The sequence below is a fragment of the Prionailurus viverrinus genome, chromosome A3, assembly GCF_022837055.1.
Source record: "Prionailurus viverrinus isolate Anna chromosome A3, UM_Priviv_1.0, whole genome shotgun sequence".
NCBI lineage: Eukaryota > Metazoa > Chordata > Mammalia > Carnivora > Felidae > Prionailurus > Prionailurus viverrinus.
Genome location: NC_062563.1, coordinates 45,699,844 through 45,724,676, shown reverse-complemented (window position 1 = coordinate 45,724,676; position 24,833 = coordinate 45,699,844). Strand labels below are relative to the sequence as shown.

At 39.4% G+C, this 24,833-nt stretch overlaps 1 protein-coding gene across 5 annotated transcripts in view; it reads left to right on the top strand.

Moving 5' to 3' along the window:
• Positions 1 to 24,833, top strand: part of RALGAPA2 (Ral GTPase activating protein catalytic subunit alpha 2) — a 322,390-nt gene that overhangs the window by 84,905 nt on the left and 212,652 nt on the right. For all 5 annotated transcript variants that reach the window (XM_047854052.1, XM_047854051.1, XM_047854050.1 and 2 more), the window contains exons 10-14: positions 213 to 440; positions 15,816 to 15,983; positions 17,056 to 17,193; positions 20,338 to 20,486; positions 24,549 to 24,660. In XM_047854052.1, coding sequence (XP_047710008.1) covers positions 213 to 440; positions 15,816 to 15,983; positions 17,056 to 17,193; positions 20,338 to 20,486; positions 24,549 to 24,660 — 795 coding nt within the window. The remainder of the gene's footprint in view (positions 1 to 212; positions 441 to 15,815; positions 15,984 to 17,055; positions 17,194 to 20,337; positions 20,487 to 24,548; positions 24,661 to 24,833) is intronic.

Genomic DNA, 24,833 nt, shown 5'->3' with positions numbered 1-24,833 from the left:
AACTGAGTTGGAGAGGGGTTAGTTGGTGAATTGGAAAATTGGTGAGTACAGGTCCTGGAACCCCTTGTGCTCCGAGCAATGCTGTTGTCCAGCTTGCTGTTAAGCTGACGGTTACCAGAGTTCTTTAAGATGAAACAAGCCTTCAGGTTCACTGGGTGTTCTTGAAGGTTGAAGACAAGGCTCTCTCAGAAGTGGTAATGACTTTTTTCCAGACTGTTGGTGGTGGTGCAGGGCAAGAGAGAGCACCGGAGCTGGATGGCGGTGGGCCCACAGAGCAGGACAGAAACCATTCCAACAGCAGCACCTTGTCTGACCGAAGACTCAGCAACTCCAGCCTTTGTAGCATTGAAGAAGAGCACCGCACAGTGTATGAAATGGTGCAGCGGATTCTTTTGTCAACACGAGGTTATGTCAACTTTGTGAACGAAGTCTTTCGCCAGGTTAGTGTGTGTGTGTGTGTGTGTGTGTGTGTGTGTGTGTGTGTGTGGTGTAAGTTCATGAAATTGAAGAGTTTTGTTCTTGTTCTTTTGCTCATAGTACTGCAAGAAATACTATGGATATGTTGGGCTACATTACAAGACTTAATAATTATCCCTCTAATCCCACTATGAATTTGTCATGTGGAGTGTTGTGATATTTTTCTTTTAGGATTTTTTAAAATTTTGTTCTTGTAAAATTCCTACACATGGAGAAGAAATTCTGTATATGAACAAATCATCCCACAAATACCCTTGTGCTCCCATAAACCCAGTGGTAGGTGGGAAGAAAGCCCTTGCTGAATACTCAGCAACAAATGAACATCACAAAGAAGAGCCTCAGGCTGGTGGTGTTCCCAGGGTCTGAGGGAGCTCTCTGGATGTTTCTGCAAACACGTGTACTTTCCCTACACATACGCATGGCATGCATATGATAGAAATATGATAGAAATATTTATGACACCAAATAATGCATATGATAGAAATATTTATGACTTCAGAGTAATAAGCTGAGTGGGGAGAGGAATAAAAGGAAAGCAAGGGCTGAGGCCAAGACGCTGACATAGCATACCTATGGTGGACACTGTGGTGGGTGGAATAGGAGAAATGTAAACAAGAAAGTAGGTGCAGGTGAGGAAGAAGACAGCATAGATCAGAGGCCAGGCAACGATTAGCAGCCCTGAGCAACAACTGGGACTAGCTCTTCCCCACCAGGGGACATTGGGTGCTGTCTGGAGACATTTTGGGTTGTCACAACTGGGGAGGGGGCGGTGCTACAGGCATCTACTGGGTAGTAGCAAGCGATGTTGTTAAACACCCTACCAGCACAGGACAGGGCCCCTGCTACCCCATGACAGAGAACATCTGGCCCCAAATGTCAGTAGTGCTGCTTTAGAGAAACTCTGACAGAGGAAGCAGAACCTGCAGTGCAGTGGAGCAAACAGCAGCTCTGTGGTGTGGGGTGGAGCCACTGGCCACCTGCACCTTGGTACTAGTGCCCTGGGAAACAGAACCTGGCTCTTCTGTGGGCATATGCACGTGATGGAGGGGTAGTGGTTTAGTCCGTGCACCCACACAGAGGGTGAGGCCCTCGAACGGCAGAGACCCATTATTGGTGGGGAGGAGGGATTGTGTACACTCACACGAATGATGCATGTGTGTCATGAAGAGCTTTTTGTGGAGGGGCGAGACTTCTAGGTAGTGATTGACCCCTTTCACTTCTGAGACTTTCATTAAAGAAAAATCAACCAAGAATGAAAGTCCCAGCATAGTCCACAGCAATCTAGAGGTTTTAAAATATTTTGAATTTTAATGAATAAAAATTTTTGACTTAAGAAAATATCAGTTTAAACTGTAGTGAAAATTCCCCTTGTAAAATACTTTTCTGATTCTGTGGCTCAGCACTGTTTTGGTTCCTCTCGCTTCCTGTGTCTTCATTTCTTGGCCCCCTTTTTTTGTTTGACCCCAAATTCCAGGAGTCGACCAAGGTTCTGGGCTTAAGCCTCTTCTTTTGTCACTGCACACTTTGCCTCCTTAGGGCCTTCATCGGTGACATGCAACTCCCACTCAAGCCTTTTGTCCAGACCTTGCTTCTTATTTCCACATTTGCCTTTTAAAATGCCCACTTGTGATCTCATCTGACATTCTAAGAGGTGTTTTAATGATAATGAGGACAAAGCTTAGCTTATTTTCTTCCCTAACCTCAGCTTCTCCCGACTTGAATGCTTCTTTAGCAGACTCATGTTCATGTGTGCAGTTTTAGCCCTCCTGGGCTCCTCGTCTCCTGCTCCTTCTGTGAACCATCACTGGGTAAGTCATGCAGGGGGCTTTCTCACTCCTGTTCCCTCCTTTTCCTTTGACCAGTGTGCTCCTTGGAGCCCACACCTGCTGTGTCATCTGACTATACATGTCCTGCTGCCGAAACATTCTTCTATCATAATAGTCCATGATTTGAAAATCTACCCTATTCCCTCCATTAATGTTGCCTTGTTGTGTTCCTGTTGTACTTGCAGAAGGTGCTTGGTAACACTTCAATTTGAGTTGAAATCATCAAGGGCATAGAGGGCATATAATTGAGAATAGAGATCAAATACTTTATATAGTACAGGACCAGATGATAATATTTCAGGCTTTATTGATTACGTGGGCTCTGTTGTAGCTGCTCAGCTCTGCCTTCATAGTGAGAAAGCAGCCATGGACAGCAAGTAACAAATAAACATGATTGTGTTCCCAAAGAACTTTATTTATGAAAATCATGTGGTGGTCTGAATTTGGATGACAGGCCATATTTTGCAGACCCCAATTTGTAACAGTGTTTTGAACCCTTGGAAGCTAGTGCTTACTACAAAAGCTAGATATTATTGACAAAGCTTTTAAATTTTACACAAGAGATACATGCTAAATTGATGTGATTTTACCTTTATTATGTAAATTGTTTTTTATACCCAGAGTCTGTCTGCCTCCATTATTGGTATTTCACCCTGGCAAGAGCATGCTCTAAATTCTGAATTCCATTTAAGTCCTAAGTCCAATCTAAATTCTGTTCTGAAGTAGCTTGGGTCTGGTAGGCAACTGCAGACTACTTATGATTGAACTTCTGAGACATCTTTGTGCTGTGAAGCCAAAAAAATACTTTTTTACATTTTATAATTATTCCTCATCAAATCTAATTTGAAAGCATATATGTGAAATTTAAAGTATGAATGTTGCACATTTTAAAATATGAAGTAGAGACACTTGAAGGGACATGAGTTTTAACATTGCATTCTATTGCCCTCTTGTGGTCAATGATGAATTTTTCTTTTATGGATGGCAAAATGTGACTTCTTTCATACTTGTGATTTCTTTTTCAGTTTTAAAGTATTCAAAGATTAATATTTAAGCCTAAAGGCCATTAAAGTTTAAAATGTACATTCAGGAAGTGCATGTTCTCAGTGGGGAGGTAAGGTGTGTGTGTACACTGGAGAACAGTACGTGGTGGTGGCAGAAGATCAGATGTCCATGTATGTGGCCTGGAAATAAATGCAGATGAGGAGCCATGGGGGCAGAGTGGCTTGCGGCAGGGGCTAACTGTGCAAGTCTCCTTGGACTGGATGGTTCAGTGAGTTGCAGGCAGTGGAAATAGATGGTAACAGTAGAGACGAGATTCAGCCTCAGTGTACTGCTACTCCCAGCAGGCAGCTAGCAGTGAATGGTAGAAGCTTCAGGTAGGGCAATTGTGTTCTCAGGGTCACTCCACTGGAAATTTGTCTTATTACTGGTGTTTTTCAGACTACCTTTTGTGACCATTTGTAGGTCATGAAATCAGCTCATCAAAAACTGGTATTTTTTTTTAAATAATGTAATAGAATAGACCAGAACATTTCAGAGTGTACTGCATGTTGTTAGGATTAGTATTTCTCTGTGAAACTTCTACAAAAAAATTTTATTTATGTATATACTATACACAAATAGTATATCCTTCTATAAAATGGCTTACTTAGGTCATGGGTCTAAAAAGTTCAAAGCACTACTCACTATTAATTTAAGAAGAGCATCATTCCAGGTATTTCTATATGTTTATATTTGGCTACTGGCCTGGCTAGGTAGATAAACAGATAAGAGATTGGCAGAGAGGAGGTGGGTAAGGCAGGATACAAACAGACAGAGAGCAGCCTGGCACACAGAAGAGCTTACAGATGAGCTGATAGATATAATCAAACTGACAGGCAGGAATAGAAGAGCAGACAGATGGGTGTAGACAGGCCAGCTAGAGATGGAGGTGAGCAGGGAGGTGTAGAGGGACAGGTTCATAGGTACAGACAGATAGGCAGACAGAGAATTTGGCAGGCAGGTGTAGGTGGACAGGAAGGCAGCCAACCATGGACAGAGACAGATAAAGGTAAAACCAGACAGAGGCTGACTGAGGTGAAAGCAGATGCAAGAGAGCGTATGTAGAAATGCTGGGGTGGGGGTGAGGGACTGACAGAGAACTTCATGACCATGGCATCTTTATTTCTTAATGATTCTTAATGCATTTTTAATGAAGAGCTCTGAATTGTATTTGAATTTAACAGAAGAAAAGAAGTGCTGAAATTCAAATAAACATTCTTTTATGAAAAATATTAATTACTAAAAGGTTTGTCTATAATGAAAACATTATAATCACTTTAAGGTGTTGGAATCACTTTTTTAGCCCCATGGTGTAATTTTAGATTTACACCATGGTAGATTTCTTAAGAAATATGGAGAACTTATCAGCCTTGTAGTTTCTTCAGCCTCCTCTCCCCATCTACTTATTTTATTATATTATAAATTTATAGCATAAATGTACCATTATTTTTAGTCGGTGTGGGAATCCTAATGTGCAGAGTTGTTTAGTCTTAATTCTGAATTTAGATAGACTCTTTCCTCCTTGTGTCCTCAGTCTTAAAATACTTGCTTTGATTGACTTCTTAGATGGTCTTCTTTTGTCACTGAGTGGGTATTTTCAAGGTATTTTGAGGCTCTATTCTCTGAGTCTCTTTATGATGAGGAATGTTTTCCTTTTGTCTTTCCTCATGAATAGCAGTTTAGCTAGGTATAATAATTTCAGGTAGCTCTTTCTTCCAGTTAGGAACGTGCAAGTAAAAACTTTTCTAGAACTTCCAGTATGAATACCTTCAACATGCTTAAAGTAATAAAAGACAAGCTTGAAAATATTTCTGGGGAATAAGAAATTGTAACAGATGACTAAGCATATATGAATAAGAAGATAGAATTCTAAAAATGAAAAAAAATGTAATAATTGAAATAGCAAAGGAGAACCTCAAATTGGGGTAAGCTTAATAGTTGACTAGGTACAGTTTAGGACAGAATAAATGGGATGACAGATCTGAAGAAATAATCCTGAATGTTCCTCAGAGAGATAAAGATGAAAAATATGAGAGGTTGAAACATGGAGAATACAGCAAGAACTTAGGAAGCATGTATTCCACTCTCCTCTGTCATTATTTTTTTTGTCTACTGTTCTGCAAGTTACTGAGAATATCCTATTCTGACTGTGGATTGGTCTATTTTCTTCTTCAAAGTTGGTCAGTATTAGCTATGTATATATATTTGAGGCAAAATTATTAGTCTCAGTACAGATGTTGTATATTCCTTTGAATTGAATCTTTCATCTATAAGAATTTTTTCTCTTGTTTTCTAATAATGCTTTCTTTTTCCTCAGAGTCAATCTCGCCTATTCTTTTTTTTTTTTTAATGTTTTAATGTTTATCTATTTTTGAGAGAAAGAGAGCACAAGCAGGGGAGGGGCAGAGAGAAAGGGAGACATAGAATCTGAAGCAGGCTCCAGGCTCTGAGCCATCAGCATAGAGCCTGATGTGGGGCTCAAACCCACGAGCTGAGAGATCATGACCTGAGCTGAAGTCAGACACTTAACCAACTGAGCCACCCCAGTGCCCCAATCTTGCCTATTCTTTTTTTTTTAATTTTTTAATGTTTATTTATTTCTGAGAGATAGAGATACAGAGTGTGAGCAGGGTAGGGGCAGAGAGAGAGACATACACAGAATCTGAAGCAGGCTCCAGGCTCTGAGCTCTCAGCACAGAGCCTGACGCGGGATTCGAACTCACGAGCGGTAAGATCATGACCTGAGCTGAAGTCGGACGCTCAACCAACTGAGCCACCCAGGCGCCCTGCCTATTCTGAATAAAGCTCTACCAGTTTGCTTTTGGTTAGTGTAGCATGGTATATCTTTCTGACTTTGTACTTTCAACTACCCCAAATCCATATGTTTTGGATGTCCTCTTATAAATGGTGTATAGTCATTTTAATAGCTTTTAAAATCAAACTGTATCATTTCTGTCTTTAAGATTTTTTCTTAATGTTTATTTTTGAGAGAGAGAGTGAGTGAGAGGGGAAGGGCAGACAGAGAGGGAAACACAGAATCTGAGGCAGGCTTCACGCTCTGAGCTGTCAGCATAGAGCCCAACATGGGTCTCGAATTCATGGACTGTGAGATCATGATCTGAGTCGAAGTCAGATGCTTAACCAACTGAGCCACCCAGGTGGCCCACATTTCCGTCTTTTAATTGGAGCATTATTCCCTTTATATTTGACATAACAACTGTTGTAATTGTGTTTAAGTTTACTGTTTTACTTTCTGCTTTCTAGTTGTTTTGAAGTCTCTCAGGCTGGTTGTTTTAGCATCCCATTTTTCTACTCTTGTTGGTATTTTTATACTCATTTGTAATATTTTAATTGTTCACATCCCTAATTTAAGGTAGTTTCAACTTTTACCCCATAAGGATGTACTCTAGTTCCATTTACTCCTTTCCAGTTCATATGCCCCTGCTATGTAGAGATCTGCTTCAACTCATGATGCGATTATGTCCTGATAAGTCCATCATAAGCTGAAAATATCTTAAGTCACAAATGCATTTAATACTCCTAACCTACCAAACATCATAGCTTAGTCTTGCCTACCTTAAACATGCTCAGAATACTTACCTTAGCCTACAGTTGGGCAAAGCCATCTAACACAAAGCCTAGCTTATAACAAAATGTTAAATATTTTGTACTTTATTGGATACCATACTGGGAGTGGAAAACAAAGGTTATATAGAGGGTTTAAGTGTATCAGTTGTTTACCCTATTATTATTTTGCCCAGTTTTATTCTTTTTGTTCACATGTACTAATATGTACATTGCATTCATTTAGATTCATCCAAAAAATTACCCTTTTACATTTTATCTCTTTACTAATTTCTGGCCCAAGATTATTTTCTTTCTGCCTAAAGAATAACTTTTAAGGAGTGCCTGGGTAGCTCAGTTGGTTAAGCGTCCAACTTCAGCTTAGGTCATGATCTCATGTCTCATGAGTTCAAGCCCCACATCAGGCTCTATGTTGACAGGTCAGAGCCTGGAGCCTGCCTCAGATTCTGTGTCTCCCTCTCTGTCTGCCCCTCCCCTGCTCTCTCTCTTTCTCAAAAATAAATAAACATTAAAAAAAATTTAAAGAATAATAACTTTTAAGTTAGATCTCCTGGTAAAAGGTTTTCTCATTTTCTTATCTGAAAATTTGTTTTGCTTTCATTTTAGAAGTACATGTTTTCTGGATACTGAATTCTACGTTGGCAGCTATTTCCTCTCTGCACGTTGGATATTTGTTCCATTGTTTCTTTGAAAAGCCATGCTAGGTCATGTGGTTGCTCCTTTAAAGAAGATGTTCATTTTTTCCTCTGGCAGCTTTTAAGATTTTCTGATTGTTCTTGATTTTCAGCTGTTTTACTGTAATATGCTCTGTATTACCCTGCTTTTGTTTTTGGGTTGTTTTTTTTTTTGACTCTTGAATCTGTGGATATCTCTTACCAATTTCAGTAAAATTCTCAGCCATTCTTTCCTCAATATTATTTCTGCCCCCTTTTGCCAGTCTTTCCTTCTGCATCAGCAGCCATGCATAGGATAACTTTTTCATTGTGTTCTCTCTCTTCCCTTGCCTTCTGAGTTAGCCATCTTTTGTCTCGCTGTGTTTCATTTTGATTTCCTTCTGATTTTTTATCCAGTTTTCAGCCATGTCCATTCTGTTGTCAACCCATATAGACTGAGTTTTAAATTTTGGTTATTTTGTTTTTCAATTACATTTACACTTCTTTTTGAAACTTTCTTTATCCTGATCTCCTATGTGTTTATTATTTTCTTTATATTAAATATAATTTATTGTCAATTGGTTTCCATACAACACCCAGTGCTCATCCCAACAGGTGAAGTATTGTTTGTTTTTTTATTGTGGTTTTGTTAATATAGGCTTCTTTTCTCATATTTTGGATTTTTTAATTAATAATTTACATATCATATTAACCATACTGCACAAATAATTTGGGTTTTACTATGATTTTACTTTCTTTTTTTAAATGTTTTTATTTGAGAAAGAGAGAGAGAGAGAGCATGAGTGGGGGACAGGGGCAGAAAGAGGGAGAGAGAGAATCTTAAGCAGGCTCTGTGCTTAACACAGAGCCCAATGTGGGGCTTGATCCCATGGCCCTGGGATCATAACCTGAACTGAAATCAAGAGTCACAGTCAACTGACTGAGCCACTCAGGCACCCCTGATTTTATTTTTCACCAAAGAAAATTTCTGTTTGCTTCTTGGGAAGAGACTAACATAGTATACCTTGATTTTGGATTTGGGTTATGTAGTTGTCTACATTTGTCAAAACTCATCACGTGGTCCACTTAAGATTCATGATTTTTGTTATTTACAAATTTTACTTAAAGTACCATAAACAAAATTTTTTCTTTTCAAGTTTTTACTTAAATTCAGTTAGTTAACATATATGGTAAAATTGGTTTCAGGCATAGAATTTAGTGATTCATCACTTACGTGTAACACCCAGTGCTAATCACAAGTTCCTTCCTTAATACCCATAACCCATTTAGCCCACCTCAACCTTCAGTTTGTTCTCTCTAGTTAAGAGTCTCTTATGGTGTGCTTCCCTCTCTTTCTCTTTTTTCCTTCCTCTATGTTCATCTGTTTTGTTTCTTAAATTCCACATATAAGTGAAATCATATAGTATTTGTCTTTCTTGGACTGATTCATTTTGCTTAGTGTAATACACTCTAGCTCCATCCACATCGATACTAATGGCAAGATTTCATTCTTTTTGATGGGTGAATAATATTCCAGTATGTGTGTGTAGGTACATACGTATGTGTGTATGTATATATACACACACACATATGTACCATATCTTCTTTATGTATATATACCACATTCATTAGTTGATGTACTTTTGGGCTCTTTCCATAGTTTGGCTATTGTTGATAATGCTGCTATAAACGTCAGGGTGTATGTGCCCCTTCAAATCTGTATTTTTGTATCTTTTAGGTAAACACCTTGTAGTGAAGTTTCTGGGTCATAGGGTAGTTCTATTTTTAACTTTTTGAGGAACCCCCATTCTGTTTTCCAGAATGGCTGCACCAGTTTGCATTCCCACCAACAGTGTAACATCTGTCGTTTTCCTGTGTTGTTAATTATAGCCATTCTGACAGGTGTGAGTTGGTATCTCATCATGGTTTTGATTTGTATTTCCCTGATGATGAGTGATGTTGAACATCTTTTCATGTGTCTGATAGCCATCTTTATGTCTTCTTTGGAAAAATGTCCAGTTTTCCCAACACCATTTGTTGAAGAGACTGTCTTTGTTCCATTGGATATTCATTTCCTGCTTTGTTGAAGATTAGTTGGCCTTATGGTTGTGGGTCCATTTCTGAGTTTTCTATTCTGTTCCATCGATCTTTGTGTCTGTTTTTGTGCCAGTACTAAACTGTCTTGATGACTACAGCTTTTTAATATAGCTTAAAGTCTGGAAGTGTGGTACCTCCAGCTTCGCTTTTCTTTTTCAAGGTTGTTTTGACTATTTGGGATCTTTTGTGACTCCATACAAATTTTAGGATTGTTTTTTTTAGCTCTGTGAAAAATGCCAGTGGTGTTTTATAGGGATTGCATTAAATGTGTAGATTGCGTTGGATAGTTCTATTTGAATGGTATTTGTTCTTCAAGTCATGAGCATGGAATACTTTTCCATTTCTTCGTGTCCTCTTCAATTTCCTCCGTAAGTGTTCTATAGTTTTCAGAGTACAGATCTTTTACCTCTTTGGTTAGGTTTACTCCTAGATATCTTGTTGTTTTTGGTGCAGTTGTAAATGGGATTGATTCCTTGATTTCTCTTTTTGCTGCTTCATTATTGGCATATAGAAATGCAACAGATTTCTGTACACTGATTTAATATCCTGTGACTTTGCAGAATTCATGTATAAGTTCTAGCAATTTTTTGGTGGAGTCTTTCGGATTTTCTACATAGAGTGGTATGTCATGTGTTAATAGTGAAAGTTTGACTTCTTCCTTGCCAATTTGGATGCCTTTTATTTCTTTGTGTTGTCTGATTGCTGAGCCTAGGACTTCCAGTACTGTGTTAAATAATAATGGTGACAGTAGACATTATTTATTTCTACTTTAATCTTTATTATTTCCCTTCTTCCACTGGCTTTAGGTTTTATTTTCTGTTCTTTTTTCTAGCTTATTTAGGTGTAAGGTTAGGTTGTATATTTGAGACTTTTCTTGCTTCTTGAGGTAGGCCTGTATTACAATAGACTTCCCTCTTAGGACTGCCTTTGCTGCATCCCAAAGGTTTTGGACTGTTGGGTTTTCATTTTCATTAGCTACCATGTGTTTTTTAAAATTTCTTCTTTAATGTCCTGGTTAACCTGTTCATTCTTTAGTAGGATGTTCTTTAACCTCCATGTATTTGTATTCTTTTCACATTTTTTCTTGTGGTTGACTTCAAGTTTCATAGTGTTGTGATCTGAAAATAAGCATGGTGTGATCTCAATCTTTTTGTACTTGTTGAGGGCTGGTATGTGACCCAGTATGTGATCTATTCTGGAGAATGTTCCATATGAACTTAAAAAAAATCTGTATTCTGCTGCTTTAGCATGAAATTTTCTGTATATATCTGTTAAGTCCATCTGGTCCAATGTGTCATTCAAAGCTATTATTTCCTTGTTGGTTTTCTGCTTAGATGACCTGTCCATTGCTCTAAGTAGGATGTTAAAGTCCCCTACTTTTATTATATTATTATCAATGAGTTTATTTATGTTTGTTATTAATTGATATGTATTTGGGCACTTCCAAGTTGGGGACATGAGATTTACAATTGTTAGATATTCTCGTTGAGTAGACGCCATAATTATGATATAGTGCCCTTCTTCAACTCTTGTTACAGCCTTTGGTTTATAATCTAGTTTTTCTGGAGGCACCTGGGTGGCTCAGTTGGTTAAGCGTCCAACTTTGGCTCAGGTCATGATCTCATGGTTTGTGAGTTCCAGCCCCACGTCCGGCTCTGTGCTGACAGCTCAGAGTCTGGAGCCTGCCTCGGATTCTGTGTCTCATTCTGTCTCTGTCCACCCCCACCCCCCCGCCCCTGCCTTGTGCTCTGTCTCTCTTTGTCTTTAAAAAATAAATAAATATAAAATCTAGTTTTTCTGATATGAGTATGGCTATGCTGGCTTTCTTTTGATGCCCTTTAGCATAATAGATGGTTTTCCATTCCCTCACTTTCAATCTTCAGGTGTCTTTAGGTCTAAAATGAGTCTCTTATAGGCAGCATATAGATCTTGTTTTTTGTCCATTCTGATATCCTATATCTTTTAATTGGAGCATTTATTCCATTTACCTGTAAAGTGATTATTGACAGATATGAATTTGGTGCCATTGTTTTATGTGTAAAGTTGGTGTGTATGGTGATGTTCTCTGTTCCTTTCAAGACTTTGTTGCTTTTGGCCTTTCTTTCTCACTCAAAGAGTACCCTTTATATTTCTTGTAAGGCTGGTTTAGTGGTCACAAACTCCTTTATTGTTTGTTTGGCTGGGAAACTCTTTATCTCTCCTTCTATTCTGAATGACAGCTTTGCTGGCTAAAGTATTCTTGGCTGTATATCTTTCCTATTCAACATATTCAATATATCATGCCACTCCCTTCTGGCCTGCCAGGTTTCTGTGGAGAGATCTGCTTTGAACCTGGTTTTTCTTCCCTTGTAGGTTAAGGACTTTTTTCCCTTGCTGATTTTCAGGATTCTTTCCTCGTCTGTGTATTTTGTAAATTTTACCGCGATACGTCTTGGTGTTGGCCAGCTTTTGTTGATTTTGGTGGGAGTTCTTTGTGTCTCGTGGATTTCAGTATCTGTTTCCTTCCCCAGATTAGGGAAGTTTTCGGCTATAATTTGCTCAAATAAACCTTCTGCCCCCTTTTCCCTCTGTTCTTCTTCTGGGACTCCTACGATATGAATGTTGATATGCTTTATGGAGTTGCTGAGTTCCCTAAATCTACATTTGTGGATCCACTACTTTTCTTTTCCTCTTATTTTCAGCTTTATTATTTTTCATAATTTTATCTTCTCAATCACTGATTTGTTCCTCTGCTTTGTCCATCTTGTCATTTCATCCAGTTGGTTTTGCATCTCACTTATACCATTTTTACTTCAGCCTGACTAGCTTTTAGTTGTTTTATCTCTGCAATAAGGGATTCTCTAGTGTCTTCTGTGCTTTTCTCAAGCCCACCTAGTATCCTTATAATTGTTTTAAAATCTGATTCAGACATATTACTTATATCTGCTTTGATTAAATCCCTGGCCATGACCTCTTGTTCTTTCCTTTGGGGTGATTGCCTCTGTTCATGTCATTTTGTCTAAGTCACTGTTCTTTTATGTATTAGGAAAGCCTGTTATATTCCTGCTACTGAGAGTAATGGCTATAATTAAGAAGGGGTTCTATACTTTCCAGGGCCTGGCATTTCAGGAAGTGTTTCACAGTGTGTACTCTATTGTGTTTTGTCTGCTCTTTCCCTCAGGTCAGTCCTTTGCAGAATTTTCTCCTTACCTGAAGTGTGAAGTTATTGGACCCTATTTAGTTTATGATGTTTTAATTAGGTGTGCTTTGGTCTGCTTGTTAAAATAAGCCTGATCCTGGAGCACTCTATGGTCAGTAGACTTCATGCATGCAAGGGGTTTTGCTGTTCTTCTGGGGGAGGCGCCTGCTGCACTGGTTGTCAGGCTAACTTGCCCTAGTAAAGATGCACCTGCAGGGCACAGTGGGGTGAAGCTTGGTGTAAGTGGCTCCAGCCTCCATGGGAGGCGCTGTGTTGCTTACTGAGGTTGGTCAGTGCTGGTGGGCAGGAGATGAAAATGGCGTCACCCCACTCTATTGTTCCCAAGCAGGTAGTTTGCACCTGCCGCTGTTCAGGAAGCCCTCATTGAAGAGCAAACCATCACCTGTCCTGTGTCCTTGGCTTCCATTAGATCGTGCCTTCACCCTGTCTGTGTCTGAGCTGTGTGCTGGCCAGGCAGCACAGTACCCCTGTGTTTTATCTCAGGCACCTGACTAGGTTTCAAAACTCCAAATTTTAGGTACATGGCATGGCACAGACCTATGCTTATCCTTTGGGGGAGCATCTCACCACACTGTGACTAGTGCTGATTAATCCCAGAAAAGCAGTTGCACAATCACGTGGTGGCTCAAAGCTGGCATCAGGGTTTGCTGTCCTTGGCTGGTGTCTCTGTTCCTATGCTAATGAATGGGGCAGCACATTGGTGCCTGCCAGCTCTTTTGTCCCTTGAGAGTCTTGCTGCCTCTCCCAAATGCACTCCAGTAAGGGAAACTGTCTCTCCCAGTGTGACCCAAGAGATCCTCAAAGCACACAGTTTGCTCCCAGGCCTCTGCCCTCCTTTCCCACAGGAGCATCACTATGCCTGACAGGCTCTGCCCAGCAGTGGTGCAGACTTCTAAAACTGCTGTATGTAAAAACTTGCCACTAATAATCAGCTGCTCTGGTTTTCTTAGTCAATGGTGTTGGGGAAGTGTTTCTCTTGTGCAATCCCCTGGGCACTGCTTTCTCTCTATCTCTTTCTCTCCTTTCAGAGATCAAGTTTCCCTCCCCTCTGCAGCACCATGATTCTTTTTTCCCTGGAATTAAGTTGCTGAAGCTCCTATTTTCCATGATGTGTTTTCTTTGCTCCCTCTGTTCTCTCAACATTCAGGTTGATTTCTTGGGTGTTCAGAATGATTTGATATTTATCTAGCTGTGTTTGAGGGATGAAGCAAGCATAGGGTCCCCCTTCTGGTCCGCCATCTTAACCAAGGCCCCATAGCAAATTTTGAACTCTAGTCAGCGATATGCATGTTGAAATGTTTAGGGGTGAAATGAACTGATGTCTGCAGATTTCTTTGAAATTCATCAAAAATAAAATGTATTGAAAGAAGGAAAGATAAGGGTAGTTAGAAAGATGTGTGGTAAACAAATCTAGCAAATGCTAATGGTAGAATCTAGGAGGTAGTATATGGGTATTCACTGTAAAACTATTTCAACATTTTTGTATGTGTGAAAATATTTGTAATGAAATTTTGGAACAAATTGGAGTTAGACACCATTGTACTTTGTCATACTCTTCTTTGTCTTTGCTGATCTTTCTTTTTTAGAAAAAAAAAACTAATGTTTATTTATTCTTGAGAGAGAGAGAGACAGACAGAGATTGGGGGCGGGGGCAGAGAGAGAGGGAGACACAGAATCCGTAGCAGGCTCCAGGCTCTGAGCTGTCAGCATAGAGCCTGATGCAGGGCTGGAACTCACAGACCGTGAGATCATGACCTGAGCCAAAGTCAGATGCTCAACCAATTGAGCCACCCAGGCACCCTGTCTTTGTTGATCTTTCTTGAGATACAAGTCAGAATATTTGTTACATTGATATGTTGCAGTCTTGTAACACAGATTCCTTTATTCTGGAATTTGATATGACATAACCACCATCTATGGAAATTTGTATATTGCATAAACCTTTGTTACACTGTAATCTGACTGTAACTGCATCCTGTTTTGTGAACATTAAGGACAGTATTAAATCTCTGAGCCTTGATATCAAAACCTAGAATCATTGCTAGCTAACTTTGTAACCCTGGGAAAATATCTCAGGTGTTCTGGGTCTCATCTTAATGCCTTATCTATGGAATGAAAGTATTTGTTGTAGTATTGAATACTTTTCCTTTGTGTTCACCTGTCAGACAGAAATATTACTTAGAGCAGATACTCAAAAGGAAATACATTTTCCCTTTAGCTTTTTGTTTGTATTTTGGGAATCTTATATTAAATCAAAATTCTTAGTGCATATGTATATGGAGATTTGGTAATGTTACAAAGTCCACATAAGTGTGCACAAGGGGCTCTTGTTAACGTTGGTATCTGTACTCAGTTGAACAATTGGCTCTTAATAAAGGAAGGTAGGGTGGGAGGGAGAGAGGAAGAAAAGAAAGAAGGGAGGGCAAGTCAAGGAAAGGGAAAAGACAAAAAAAGAAAAAAGAAAAGCTCTAAATTGGCAGCATTTGCCAACTTTTGTGTTGTAAATATTCCCTTTGTCACCAGCACAACATCCCTGAAGATGGAGCTGGGAAGAGGGGTGACACTTGGCTGCAGCTGGCTGCAGTAGTATGATGGCTGTCTTATAATTGGTTTTTGATTCATTGGGAAAGGTTCCCAGTTGTATAGTGTTTATATAGCCAAATAGCATATCTGTGTACGTATGCATGGTCGTTATTTTGTGAAAAACTTATTCAGAATACAGAAGTTAATTTTAAGTTGCATCATGTTTTTTTCTGGCCCAATTATGGAAATGCTTTTTTTCCTCAGACAAGTTTGGTGTGCACAAAAATACCTGGCCCCGTAACTTTCAGAGGAAAATCTGAAATTGGTGCTGACTGGAAGTGTCTATTATGTGGCTCTATAGTGATCTGAGCTGGTGTGGAGTTAAAGAGAGTCTTCTTTTTTTCCTTTCAGGCATTCTTGTTGCCTTCCTGTGACATAGCTGTAACAAGGAAGGTAGTTCAAGTGTACCGAAAGTGGATACTCCAGGACAAACCTGTGTTCATGGAAGAACCAGATAAAAAAGACGTTGCCCAAGAAGATGCTGAGAAACTAGGATTTTTAGAGACTGACAGCAAAGAGGTAATATGTTATCACCAGTTATTTCAGCTGGGAATACACATATTATAGCAAAGTATACCTGGTCAGCCAAGGGGCCAGTCAGTAGGACACAGGCAGGTGGATCTCTTTTGTCATAGCTGATGCTCTCCAGTTGCCGAGTTCCCTGAGGACCCGTTTCAGTGAGGCTGCTGCTGTGCTCTGTTCAAGGTCATCTCCTAACCCTCAGGCTAAGTCCATGTGTATATCTCAGCTTCGTTATTCGGTATTGCTCGGAGCTGTTTTATAAACCATCATATTGTACAGGTTTCTGTATGAGACTGAAAATGTCACTGCCTAAGTATTGACGTATTTAAATAAATAGCATTTGAGAAACTCAATTTAGAATGATTGGGCAGCCTTTTCTCATGCAGTGGACTGTTCTACAGCAGTTAGGATGTTAACACACTTAAAAGGACTAACCCAATAATGAGTGTTGTCTCCTCCATAAATAAGTCTCACTACAGGGCTGGCTGCTGTCTTCAGAGTGGGTGCTGTGTGAATGGAACTTTTAGTCCTGGTTAGGTAACGCTAGTAGCTGGAGAAATCTAAAATGAAACAGTGGGACCTCTTCCTGAGACACAAAAGAAACTTAATACCATATTTATATATCTGGCATGCTATTTTGAAATCTAGTCTGATAAATTATTTCTAAAAGTGGGTGTTGTAGCAATTAACAACAAACATTTAAAAATATTTGTGGCCAAAGGCATATCACTTTTAAATATCTATATTAATTCCATAGTTTTAATTTTTCAATATTGGTGAAATCATTTTAATAACTAGTCATGAGGCCAAAACAAATAGATAGGCAAATGGAATTTATCACACATTTTAAAGGTCTGTGTTACAGGCTCATTCAGTCTGGACCTTTATTTATTCAGCATATACTAAATGCTAGGCACTGTTTTAGTTAGGTACTGGAGGTGGTGAACAAAATGGAAAAAATCTTGCCCTACTAAAACCTACATTCTCATGAATTTTGGTGAGCGTAAGGAATTAAATATGCGAACATGTACTTCTTCCCCCTCTGTTAACTGATTTTTATCTTCTGAAGACCTTGTCGGAAAGTTCCCGTCATAAGCGCTCTTCCAGTTGGGGACGCACATACTCCTTCTCGAGTGCAGTGAGCAGAGGCTGTGTGACAGAAGAGGAAGATAAGAACGTGAAAGCCGGGGCCCAGGCTATGCTGCAGGTATGCATCTGGCAGGAGACATAAAGGCCCCCAGTTGGAGTCCACTGAACATTTGTTTATTGTGATAGTGACATATAAAGTATGGTGATACATTTAGCCATCTGTCAGTAAACCACTCTCAAGTTCTCTGAGTTTTCTTCCTGATTTCTTACCTTCAATTTGTACAGATCTTTCTCTAGTCAAAGGAGACCTACGAGTGGGTTGCAGTTTCTTCAGAGGGATTGTTATGGAGTGAAATAGCTGAGATCTCAATCTGAAAAAAATATTTTCTGAACACATATGGGTAGTTAGTCAGTGACCTGGACTCTAATTTGAAAGATAATCATGATGATTATATAATCTTAAAAGGAATATTCTTCTTAAAAATTGCCTGTTTATGAAGAATGATTTAAAAAAATGCTCCAGTTTTTAGATATTTACCTGAATGAATATATAACCAATAGAACCAATAGAACCAATCCCATTTGGGAACATTGGAAAGAGAAACTTTGGCTGATCACTTAGTCTTATCCCAGACCTCAGGATTTTATCTCAGAAATGGGGATGAGGAGATTACCTTTTGGGTCCATCTAGGGTAAAGATTGTTAGGAGTATAAGTGAAAACACAGAGTGCCTCTGTTTCCTCTGCTCCCTGGTGCCTCATCCTTCCCCCCCCCCCCCCCCCAATACTCACCTTTCTAGTTGTGTCCAGTTAGGCTTCCCACACAGGCCGGGCATGAGGTCTGGTGATGGCACGGGCATGGATTGTGTGTTGCCAGGTTTTTGCTGACACTGCTTCTGTCATCTGTCTCTTGATAGGATTTCTTATCATGATATCCTTTTTGCTTCAAATTCATTAGCAGTTTACTATAACTATTGAATTTTCTCATTTTTCAATGAAAATCAGCAAATAATTTTAAATTAACCAAAAAAAAAAATCAAGATGATTTTACTTGAGTAGCTTCAAAGAGCTTTGGTGCCAGTCGGTAGTATAATCTGTGCCCGCCCTCCCCTTCCCCTCTCCGCCAGCAGAGAAGTACGTGTAGGAGTCCCTTCCCTGTGTCCCTTGTTAGCCCTTGTCCTCCAAGTAGGTTGCCATTTGCTGTCATTAGCCATTCCACTGTCAGTGTCTCCCTAGGTTCAGAAGAGTGTTAATTTGTTTTCTGAAAGGCTAGGTTACATCTACCTGGCTGAACCAAGAAACAAAAATTCCACTTGATTATAGCACAACAATTTTTAAAATGTTTAGTTTGGATTATAGTAGCTATTTTTGGTTTTGTGGTTTTTTTTTTTTTATAGTAGCTATATTTGTTCTCTTTGTGTCCAACATTTTTGCTCCTTCACTTGCTTTGTTAGGAAAAAACGGCCAAATGGCAGGTTTGATAAGATCATCTTCTGCAGTTGCTGTTTACAAGTAGAATTTGAACATGTTAATTTTTTTTATTTTTTTAAGTTTATATATTTATTTTTGAGAGAGAGCATGAGCAGGGGAGGGGCAGAGAGAGAGGAAGAATGAGAACCCAAGCAGGCTCCGCACTGTTGGCAAAGAGTCCGACACAGGGCTCCATCTCATGAAAAGTGAGATCATGACCTGAGCTGAAACCGAGAGTTGGATGCTTAACCAACAGAGCCACCCAGGTGTCCCTTCTTTCTTTATTTTTACCTTAACCAATACTAACATGGTAGTAAGAAATATTCATGAACCTGGCATTTTGATCTTTTTTAAAAAATAAAATGAAAGAAGTGTATATGAAGACTCCTCACTTTTACTTGGGAATATGCGAAGTTTCAAATTCAAATCGAGAAGCCAAATACATTGAGTTAAAAGGATCTGTCTTGCAATGGATCATCTATGATGTACTTCAAAAAAGACAGCCACTAAAATTACACTAAAACCACTATAGTTGGTTAGTCAGAAACTTCTTTGTTTTCCTTTTCCCCACTTGAGGGCTAGTAAATTATTTGCAATTGATGTTATCATCCATTATCAACTTTTATAGTGCTTATTTAGTAATCTTTCTAAAAAATTGGGTCATAACACCTTTCTAATCTTGCATAAGATAATCTTATAGGTTCTCAACATTTTAGTTCACCCACTTGACTTTTGAGCGTGTTTATTTTAATCTCTCTAGTCAGTTTGTACATCCATTTTGAGATGTTGTGTTAATGAGTTTCATCTACAGGTGAGCCAGAAAAGTAGATCCTTTGAGTTTATACTATTGAATACAAAGGAGACTTAAAAAGCATAGGATCTAGATAGATGGTGCACATCCATCTATCCAGTCATCACCAGACTGACAACTCAGAATCTCCTACATTGAGGGGTCACTGGTGTCATCCTTGTCAGCGGTAACACAGTGTTATTTTCCTGTAGTGCCCCAAGCAGTAACTTACTGCATAACAGCCTAGATGTATGCTTCTCACAGTTTTCTACTGAAATACCACTGACAGAAGGGGACAATGAACTTGAATCCTAAAGGTCTGAGGCAGAGTATAGAGTGGTTGGCTGATTAAATTTTTTAAGACCTGTTTTTATTGTGAGAATTCACTTAGGTTTTATATCTTACTACCTATTAAGTTCTCATATTAAAAACATATGTACCGAGAAGCTATGCAGTGTCGATCACGTGGCTTTGGCCATTTCCTGGCTCCCTAGAGCCCCTGGAAGTCTGCACCTCTGTTGGATGCTGCTGGCCATGCTTACTGCCAGCAGAGTTCATGTTCTGGGAGGTCCAACAACAATCAGATGTTTTTCTCCAGCCACTGGCCAACCACTGCTCGTCTTCCTCTCCCCCTCCCCCACCTCCAAATGTCTCACCCAGAGGCAGTGAGCCTACCTTGTCTTTTCCCCCTTTTCCCATGAAGGATCAAAAAGAAGCTTTCAAAACCTTTTCTGACTCATACATTTTCTAAAGTTGCAATGTTAATATGCATTAATAATTTTTTTCTAAGGAAAGGTCTTTCAGGGGTCTCAGTTGTTTAAGTGATTCTAAGAGAAGCATTTTAAAAAAATCTTCAGTATGTGTTGGTACCACTTGACTTAATTGAAATAACTCAAAGGTGACTCATTGGTAGAGGAAAATTAATATCATTATCTTTAAGAAAAATTTGTTCAGATTCATATGTTTAATTACACTTTCTAATGTAAAATTTGTTGATTTCAAGGTATTTTTGACAAATGCTGCAAATGTCTTTTTGCTGGAACCATGTGCTGAGGTTCCCATGCTCTTGAAAGAACAAGTCGATGCCTGTAAAGCTGTTTTGATTATTTTTAGGCGTATGATAATGGAGCTTACAATGAATAAAAAGACATGGTAAGTTTATTTCAAATTAATATTGTAAAACAGATGTTTTTGTTTTTCAAAATAATAATTAAAATGTTAAGACCTCCATTTATTAAATGGCTTTACAAAGTTGACAATAAGATGATAGTCTTTGGTTACAGTTTCTGTGAATTATGAAGAAGGTAAGTATCCAGTACTTTGATAGTTTATTTCTATTATTGGTTTTAAAAATATTCCTGAATTAAAAGTAGTCATATTACTTAATAGTAGATTTTTCCATTTTAAACTGTCATTAGACTGTTTTGTGGAGAAACAATATAATTGGTGTTTTATAAAAACATTTTTTGTAAGCCTAGGAAAGGTTGTTAATTGCTCTGAAATGTTGTTAACTTATTTTTATTGCTTCAAATTTGAAGTTTTAGACTCACTTTGGAAAAACAATTATTTTAAATGACAGCTTGTCAGAATGAGTAAATAAATAATGCAGTCAGAAATACAGTGGCGTCATGAAAATGTGCTTATGTGAAGTGTTTTCATTTTCATCCTTTGTTTTTGTTTGGTGTCTGTGTGTTTATAATGTCCCTAAAAGCATTGCCTGTTTTAAAAACAGTGCCTTAGGTTTTTCCCAGGCCCTTGTCCCACAGTGAATGTATCACCCCAGCTTAGGAGGGGGTTTCAGAGTCCCCTTTCTTCGTGTCTCTTAGTTCTGGTTGTAAAATGTCTCTCCGATCTGTCCTTTGCGTGTTCCTCCCCTCCAGCCCTGCCCAGGAGCAGCCTGGCTGTGGTCAGTGTCACTGTCAGTGACTTTTGGCTTCTGTGCTCAGTCCACGGAGGCCACTGCAGACCAGCACTGGTGCCCACTTCCCTCATGGAAATCCTCAGTGGGCCCTGTGACCAAGCCTGTCTGGTGCTTTTTCTGGGTGGCCTTGAGTCAGTGCCAGGGGTACTTTGGAAAGGTCTGTGTGCAGTTGGTGGAAAGCATAGAAATGAGACAGGACTGAGCTGACAGGGGTCTCTAGGGCTGCAGAGTCCAGTCCTTTTCTTTCTCAGTGAGGGAAGGGTGGGCCTAGAAGGTTCACTAATACAGAGACCATGGGAATCAAAATGATTATTTCAAGGCATAAATTCCAGTGTCCTCAAGAAGCAGTTGTTAGAGCTGGAAATACTACTGTGATGAACAGTATGACTTAAACAAAGTTAAATGCTGTGTCAGTAACATTGAGAGCAATGAGAAATGCTGGTATGCTGTCAACAGAACCATCTGCTCCTCGATAGCACAGTTACAGCAATAGTATTTTTGATGGCTTTTTTTCTTTGAAAACGATGAGTTCAGTATATCTCAGTACCAGTAGTATTTTGATTGTCTTGATAATTTTTTTTTTGGTGGAAATTCTGAGATAAAGTTAAGCAATTCTTCTCTGATCTTTAATAATTCAGAAATTTTCAGGTTAAAGTGTTAAAAAAAAACCCAATTTATAGAAATAGATGAAAATACCAAAAAATAATCAGTAGAACATAAAAAGAAGTGTGACCTGTTTCCCCAGCAGATTTCCTTATGTATTTTAGTGCCAGACAATGCCTGAATTCCCTTCCTCCCTTCTTTCATCCAGTAAATAACTACTAAGGTTCTGCTGTGAGGACGTAGGGCAAACTGAACAGACAGTGTTCCTGCCCTTGTGAGGTTTCTGTCCTCAGACTGAGAGACATAATGAACAAAGAAGCAATTTCGGTGGTATTAAGCACTAAGAACAGTGAAGCTGGCCAAGGGGACAGAGTGGAGGGTGGGGGAGTGTTTTTCACCAGGTGCCTGGGAAGGCCTAAATGAGCAGTGCCCTGAGGGAAGGGAGGGATGAGCCACTGGGAGTTCTGAGGGAAGGGCTCCCTAAGGAAGGAACAGCAGGTTGAAAGTGTGGTGTCTTGTAGGCCAGTGTGGTGGAACAGAGAAAGGACAGGGAGAGTGGGAGGGGGTGTGATGGGGGCCAGCCACAGCCAGGTTGTGGGGCCTGGCAGACCACAGGAGGAACCCTGGCTACCCCTCTATGTATATAAGGGTACGACACAATCCAGTTTATGTTTCCAGAAGATTTCTCTGACTTCCTCTGGAGAAGAGAATGCGGTGGGGCACAAAATTTGTGGCCATAGCTGCTGGCAGCTTAGACTAGGGTTGTAGCCAGGGAAGTGCCAAGAAGTGGAAGTGACAGTGAGCAGCGTTGTGTGAATGGGTAACAGTACCACATGTGTGAGAAGATGGGGACGAAGTAAGTCCTAAAGAGCGCAGGAAACCCTATTTATTCTTCAGGGCAGGGACAGCGCACACGCATGATTTCACATGCTTCCAGGGAAGTTTTACACTCGTGGAGTTCTCCTTTGAGGAGGAGAGACCAAAAGTCAGTGTTTCACAAAATACAAAAAAAAAAAAAAAAAAAAAAACACACAAAAACCCAAACTGAAAACTGTCAAAACTGTTAGGAAATGTTTTTTCCAAACTGGAGACAATTTCTTCACCCTCATTTTCTTCCAGAAGACTCTGTGTGGGAATTTCATGGCTTGCCAGGTTTTCATGGGTTCAGAAATTAAATTAACCCTGTGTCTTTGTCAGTCATTGCTTTGGTCAGATTTGCATTTTTTTGATAGCAGTTCCCATGACTGAGGTTTTATTTGAAAATTATGTCTCTTGTTCTCTTCATGTTCATAGGATGGATATGTAACCATTCGTGTGGAAAGGATTGTTTTTTGTTGTCTTAAGCATCGCATAAATGTGAGCAGGCAGTGGTGACACCAGGGCCTGTGACAGGGGCCTGGTTACCCTGAATATGGTGAGGGACATGCTGCCCCCAGCTCTGCACCATTTCTTCCCTCATTCTCCTCTAAGCTGTCTACTCCACACACATGTGCCCAAGATCTCCCATGGCTTGCCAGCTCTTCTTATTCCATCTAGAACCCGTAGACAGCATGCAGCAGAGGCAAATACTAGAGCAGAGTTATGAATGTATACCAATGGATAACCCTGGGACGAAAACCAAATGGTCAGCTACAAATAAGTCAGGAAACCCTTAGAGGTCATTGTACCATGAGAAGCTTAATGAGATTCAATGTCATGTTAAGGGAAAATACTGTCTCAATATGTGGGGTATGTGAAAAGTATAAAGTAACTATGATTTGGAGATCCGTTCATTTGACCTAGACTAGATTACTTTGTCCAGTTCCTGATTTTATCACTAAAGAGCATGTAGACCAAGGAGAAAGTTATAAAGGTGAACAGGCAGTTAGTGTATAAGACCTCAAAGGAGAAGTTAAAAGGGGTGATTCCCCTCAGAACAAAAGGACCTTCCTTATATACAAAAGATACAGTGTTCTTGGTTTGTAGAGAATTGAAGAAAAGAAAAAGTGAGCAAACACTCTAATATGAAGAGTGTAACTTAGCTGTGAGAAAGAAAAATACCTTTTGGCTGTTCTGAAGAACTTATTGCTGTTACCCTAATTAGCGGTGTTATTTGGTGTCTTCATGCCCTGTGTTGCAGACTTAGCATCTTCCAGGCACAAAGCTCCATGCCTCATAGTGAACAACAGTGACCTTTCCAAACCCCCCTACCTGTGAGTTCCTCTGGAGTTTAGTCATAGTATGATACTGACTGCGTATCTCCCCAGAATGAGGACCAGAATGTCCATTTTATTTCCTACCACAAAGATAGATATGGAGACCTCACAGGTTAAGTAAAAGAATGGATGGGAAAACTTAAGGGTGCTGCGTAAGTTCACATGGGCATAGCTATTCACTGAACACCTTTAACAGACTGGTGTAGTTGGAGAGACAGTCTTGCCTTCCTGTCTGAAGGGGATAAAATCAGGCTAGGATGATACCTGTTTTATCCTGCCAATCAATGTGGGCACAGGATTTTTAGAACTGTTGTAACATAAGGTGGTTTATTTTGATAAAATATGGTATTCGTTATATAGTTGGCATTCAGATTGTTAATACTTCTACTCTGATTACCGATGTTGCTGAATTCTTAAGAGAATTTCTTGTACCTATAAATGAAAGTGCTTTGGAGACATGATTAATAATATGAGCTTTTATTTTGGGTGGCCCAGGGAACAGATGTTGCAAATACTACTCAGGATAACAGAAGCTGTCATGCAGAAGCCAAAGGATAAACAAATAAAGGACTTGTTTGCCCAGAGCTTGGCAGGGTTACTGTTTAGGGTAAGTCTTCTTTATTAAAACACTGCAAATGTAAGAAATGAATCATATTTTACAGCAAAATAATTTTAATCATTGAAAATTTTAAGAGTAACATTAAACTAAACTTCTAGAAATTTTCCTTCTTAGCTTTGTCTTGAAGGTTGTAATCTATTTTTTACAATTAGAACTAGGTT